We start from the raw sequence: 6345 nt of genomic DNA on the forward strand, positions 1-6345 counted from the left end.
TGCAAAATGTTTCCTGTCAGATTTTAAAGTCTTTATGATGTTTATGAATTAGAATACATATAAATTTTATTTTTAAAGACATTTATCAGCTGTTTGTACACAACTGATGCTTTCCAGATGAAACATTCTGCAAGCATCTCAGAGATGTACATGTGCTATCTGGGTGCTTGCTAGTGTGTTCGAAATAGCTGTTAGCATGCTATGTGGTTGCTAGCATGAGTAGTTGTTCTATAGATATGTATACGCAGATGCCTCATTAGCAATGTTTGTCGCTATATACGCCAGAGAAACAAGTGCAAATAATTTTGTCTGTGATCTTCTGTTCTTGCAGTAGCTCTATAGCATCACTGGTGAAGAGTAATTAGCTGGTGAAATGGATTTACTTATTGTAGAGTTAATGAAAGCTATCATGAGCATTGTGATGTTTGAAGCGGATGTCGTAAATGTCAGTAGAGCAGGAAGTTTTTTAAATGAGCGGTTCATTCATAAATTCATGCGATCTTACCTTCATGCTGTGGAAATATAAACAGAAGACAGAAGACAATGAGCATCCCATCACCGGCTCAGATTTCAGCGACACACCAGCACGAGAATTAGCACTATTTTGGTCAAAAGTTATTACAGAGAACTTTTGAATTCACTTAAATTAAAATTCTACTTTTACATTTTAATGTCTAAAATGCTTGTTAAACGAGTTTAAATATATGTGATCTTAAATGATGCTGTATTCATCCAAATAAATTAAATTTGTCTTGTATTTTGTCCGTGTTCTTGCTTAATAATAAATGCTCATCTTTTGTTTATTTCTGTTGCCTATAGTAATTCTCTGTGTGATTTTTAATCTCCAGTCCATTTTAATCCAGCAATATAATCATTTTTAAACAATAGTTGTCTTATATGAAACAACCCAGCATGGTGGGTATGTTTAATCCAACCAGCTGGGTCAAAATAACCCAGCATGTGTTCTGTCCAATATTTACTCAGCGCTGAGTTGCCAAATAACCCAAGTTGGGTTGTTTTTAACCCAGCATTTTTTAGCGTGTACTACTCAGTAATGTGTAGCCATCATAGAAATGTGATTCGAATTACTGACGACTAATTCTAGGCTATTCAGAGTCAAAGCTTTCTTTTGAGAGACAATAACTTTATTTATCATGCACTTTCAGCTTTACAATTTTGCAGATTGTTTATTTTCACATACAGCTACATTACACTGCACAGAAGTCAAATTCAAAATGTGATAATAGGAAACACTTTAAATCTTTGTTTTTACAACCACAGGCTTTACATGGCTTCACATGTTTTGGCATGCTGGAAAACATTCGAAATGTTGACCGCTTCAAGATGTTGGACGTGTTGATGTGTATGGAGCAGTAGAATGAACTGTCTATGTACAAATGTCTATGCTTAACTTGTTGTGTGGTTACTAGCATGTTCTGAGTGGTTATTAGCATGCTATGCAGTTGCTAGCATGTTTTGAGTTGTTATTAGCATAATATGTGGTTGTTAGCATGCTCTGGTTGATTGCAAGGTGTTTACGTCCACTTCCTAGGTAAAGACTTTCAGGAAACTAAACTGTTCAGTCACAGATTTAGCCCTAAATGTAATACAGGACATCACTTAAGAGCCCACACACCACAAGAATGCCACTATATCTTGAGCAACAACAGGTCTAGTGAAATATTAGTATAAAATGACTGTAGAGTAGAACACTGGCCCCTCTCCATTTGCTTTAATACTTACTCAAGAAAACAATCTATTACCATAATTGTTCTGCAACTGAAGGCCTTGTGGGAACAGGGTGAGGAATTTTTACACTGAATGGAGAGAGACCTCAGTCTGTCCTCCTTCTCCCCCAATCCAGACGAGGGTCCTTTGTGTGGCGTGAAAGCGTTTCCCTCAGAACGCAAGCATGAAATTAGCGCGGCCTCCCGATCTGTGCCGTCTGTCCTCTAGAGACACACAAACAAACACACAAGGGTTAACCTTTAACATACACTCAGATAGTTGTGGTTTAAATACAGAAACTAAATTTGACCTGATCACCAATACCTTTTTTTCAGTTTTATTACAGATGCAGATCTACAAACAGCAAGACAAATGCACAACTCTCAAGTTTCTATGATATTCTGGTCTCTAGTTTTAAATGTATTTCATCATTTAGAAATGTAATAGGACAGCTTTCCTCAACAAGCCATTCGTTTTGAAGTATAATTCATATCTGTAAGCTACAGGTTAGCATACATGCTAGGAATGAGTTAGCATACATGCTAGGGATGAAGGGATGTTGGTTAAATTATGAGGAATAGTAATTGTGAAGCTTGTCATAGCGAACAGCACTATGGTCTCCATCTATGATCTAATGGCCTGAAGCAGAGGAGATAGCAGAAAATGTAAACGTTTTAACTGGGATCTCTTGGCTGTCTATAGATGGCGCTCTAAAGCAGAGCAGTTCATCTGTGTGACAGCATGTCAATCCTGAAACAGCCATGAGACTACCGCAAGAAAAACAAGTCATCTCAAGTGTAGCTTGACAAAAATTATTTTATTTTCTATCTGTCAATCAATGTGACAGATATAGAGAAAATATGGTGTCCATTGAGATTAAGGCATTGGGCAACCATTACATATTTAAAATTATGTTTGATGACACAAATCTGTGCTTTTTATGGTTCTTGTTGATTATTAATATTGTAGATTTAACATATCTATTCAAAAAGAGTGTAAACAAGAATAAATTCGTTATGACAATTGTGATTTTAATATTCAAAATATATGTCTTTGTACAATATTTCAAGTAGGTACATTTTCATTTCGTTTACAAAACCATTTCAAATATTTATTTTGTTTTACCCTATTTAAAATATTCAGACAAAACATGACATATAAAATGCAACGTGACAAACAATGACAGGTTTTTAAAATCCAAGGCATTTGGGAAAACAAAACAACAATAAAAATGAATAACTGTCAAATCACTTCTTAAGACAAGCATAAATTCTGGTGTGATATTATTGTGAATCTTTAAAACAGATGTGCTAAAATAAGACAAAGATGTGGATGCAACACAAATCATAATTCATGCGAACAAAGCCATGAGCGTGTGTTAGAGGACTTCTAAAACTCCCATATAGGCACTATTTCCTCCATGAATTCAGTGACTAATTCTGTAATCGTACAATCTATTCATTTAGATGCTTTATTTGTTTTAAATAGGTCTGAATCCAACCTCAGTGTAAGACTGTTAAAACAAACTGGGCCTACAGATCAAAATCACAGGATTTATCGAATGATTCTAACAAATTAAACACAATGAAATGTATGTTTACAAGTCAGCAGTATAAAATATATTCTAATATAATCTCATATTAATTGAAGAGCTAATAGACAGCTTTAATCTATTATAAATTCAGGGCATCCGTTATGCAGAAACTGGATATTTCTCTGATTCATAAGTGTTAGGCTCCCACGAGGAAGGTGAAAAATATTTTAAAACATGAAAAAGTCTTTAAATGTGTGATTTGTTTCATAGGCTGTGAGTCCTCTGCTCTCCATGCTTCACGTGTATGTGGCTGGTGGTTTGGTGTTTAAGTCCGAGGTAATGGCTGGTTAAAGCCATCTGATGGGCCATTTTGGTCCAGTTTTGAACATGGAGAGGGTTCCTGACTGTCTGAGCATCACAGTTCCTCTGAATCCACAAGGACTTTTTGGGACTGTCCGGCGCTGTCGCGGTTTCAGCCAAAGACCAGATCTTTGGTTTCTGAGGCGGACTCACATTATTTGAGGGCTCTTGTGCTGCCGGACTCTTTTTGATTTGGTCCTCCTCTCCTTCATTTGAGTTTGTGTCTCTTCTGTCTTTCATAATATCGTTCATAAAACTCTTCTCTGCTCCTGTGTCGTCATATTCCTCAGAATCCGAAACTTTAGACACTGATTTTTCATCGTCCTGATAATCACAATCCTGCTTGTCTTCGATGTTTTCCATGTCAATGTTCTCCAGGTCTATTTCCTCGTCCTCGTCCTCGTCCCTCTTGTCTCCATCCTCGTTGTCACTCGTATACACATTTCCTTCCTCGTCAGTTCTTGCTTTGGGAACCCAAGTCATTTTATTCTCTTTTTTCAGTCTTCTGCGGGCGTTGGCGAACCAGGTGGACACCTGAGTGAGGGTCATCTTGGTGATGATGGCCAGCATGATTTTTTCTCCTTTGGTGGGGTACGGGTTTTTCCGGTGTTCGCTGAGCCAGGCCTTCAGGGTGCTGGTGCTCTCACGAGTGGCGTTCTTGGGTCGGGACGGATCGCCAAACTGATACTGGTGTCCGTATGGGTAGAAGGATGCGTGAGGAAACCCTGCATGCTGAATCCCAGGACTGTCTTTAAACTCGTACTGCGAGCCCTTAAACAGAAGAAAAAGCAAGTATATATGAGCACATGTGCTTCTGAGAGAAATGTGTGCTTATTAACTGCTAAATTTGTTTAAATTCATTGGAGAAATATGAATAAAACAAGGAAAAATAAAAGAAAACCATATTTAATATAAAGAAAGAATTGTCCAGTGTTTGTGTAAATGAACATATACTGTTGTTATCTTTTTATTATTATTTGTTTATTTTGTGCTTGTTTGTTTTTTGTTTCCTTAGCAAAAAGTATTTTATAGATTATAAGGGTGCATTTTGGTATTTTAACTTAAGGCTTATGAAATAATATTTTTGACTTGAATAAACCAGTCTAACCATTTAAAAGTACTTTTTTTTTTTATTCCTCAAGAGTTCTTGAATTGCTTTTGAAGATTAAAGAAAAAAAAATACTATAGAATCTTCAGGAACAATAAACTGTTTAAATACATTCTATTAATTTGCATAAATACCAATTAAATGTCATTTGTGGACCTTGACAAACGTTTTCACATTTCACTAATAAGACTATGCCATAGCAACATTTTCCGATTTAAAGATTTCCTAATTTTCTTAAAAATAAGAGTTAAAAATAATTCGGCTTTTCTTCATTACAGGTTTTTAGCGTAGGCTATTTGGTTTCTGTGTTTTTTTTAAAGCATCGATAAATAGATGTGAAATAAACAACTAGAGAAACGAAAAAGTTATTTTCGGTACTTAACCTTAAATAAACTTACATTTTATTTTGAAGTTATGCAGCTAACAGGTCGAACGATAAATGCGAACGATATTTTCAAACTTTCCAAGATGCTTGTAAATCCAAATGATTAGCCTATTATTATATTCCTCAACTCAAAGATGAATTCTCCATGAACTCACCAGCTGATTGAGCACGGAGAGGTCGCTGGAATAGGGCAGGAACGCGCTGTATCCCTGCGCGCTGGCGAACGGAGCTCCGTACATGCTGGAGAGCACGCTGGAGAGCGAGCCTGACGCGCTGAGCTCCGCGCCGACGCGCCGCTCCGTGGAGTACAGCGGTCTGATGTACTTATAGCCGAGCTGCGGGAGAGACATGCTGCTGCCAAAGGTCCGAGCGACGGAAAACAATCACAGATCTCGCCTTTGACGCGGAGGATCGAGTGGAAACTCGCGGAGAGCCTCGCTGAGAGTTAAAGCCGCTCTCCGCTCTGAGGTGGACTGAGGTCACATTCAGATTGAGTCAGATTGTTCACTACACTCGTGTGATTGACATTTCTAGTGTCTCTCAGGCCCCTCCCATCTCTTAAAACTCTCTCTCTCTCTCATACACACACACACGCAATGTCAGTCGTCGTCGGATAATTTTATTCTCACAAAAGAAACAAGACTTATGAGAGAGAAATAAACTTATTTGCGTAACACGTGCCAGGAATGACCAAATCTTCAAATATTAAATAGCCAACAATTTTAAGCAATTGGACTAAATTATTATGACAATAAAATGTTAGATATATAATGATGGAAAATATCAGGACAATATGGGTATTAAAAACAGTACAATAATAATTTAAAAAAGAGCTTTTGTTATTTGTCATAATTATAATAATAATAAAATAACAATATTTCTGAAATCTGCGATGGATTAAACTAGAGCTTCTGCTAACATTAAGAGAAAACCAGAGAAACATGAGATACAATATTGAAATTCCAGGAAAAGATTAAATAAATCCTGAACAGACATATCGATGTTTTATTGTCCTCAGAATACAGGCTATGCTGCGATTACATCTCCATCGGTTTATTATGAACACACCACACATCTTATTTCAGTGAATCTTTATAAAGCTTTATAAAAAAGAGTTTTTATCCGAAGCAGATGGTATCTCTATTCATCGACGTGTGCTTAAATGAACACAGAATGAAAAAGATAGATGATGGTAGATTTAAAACTAAGAGAAATGAGAAATAAAAAACG

At 36.7% G+C, this 6345-nt stretch overlaps 1 protein-coding gene across 1 annotated transcript; it reads right to left on the minus strand.

Annotated features, from left to right (window-relative positions):
- Positions 1-2740: 2740 nt before the first annotated feature.
- LOC306866949 (iroquois-class homeodomain protein irx-3-like) lies at positions 2741-5607 on the minus strand. The gene is made up of 2 exons (XM_079412403.1): positions 5271-5607; positions 2741-4393 (listed from the first exon to the last, which is right to left on the minus strand). Exons 1-2 carry the CDS (start codon positions 5463-5465, stop codon positions 3527-3529), a joined length of 1062 nt encoding a protein of 353 aa, XP_079268529.1. The 5' UTR covers positions 5466-5607; the 3' UTR covers positions 2741-3526.
- Positions 5608-6345: the final 738 nt, after the last annotated feature.

The sequence above is a fragment of the Barbus barbus genome (assembly GCF_936440315.1).
Source record: "Barbus barbus genome assembly, chromosome: 48".
NCBI lineage: Eukaryota > Metazoa > Chordata > Actinopteri > Cypriniformes > Cyprinidae > Barbus > Barbus barbus.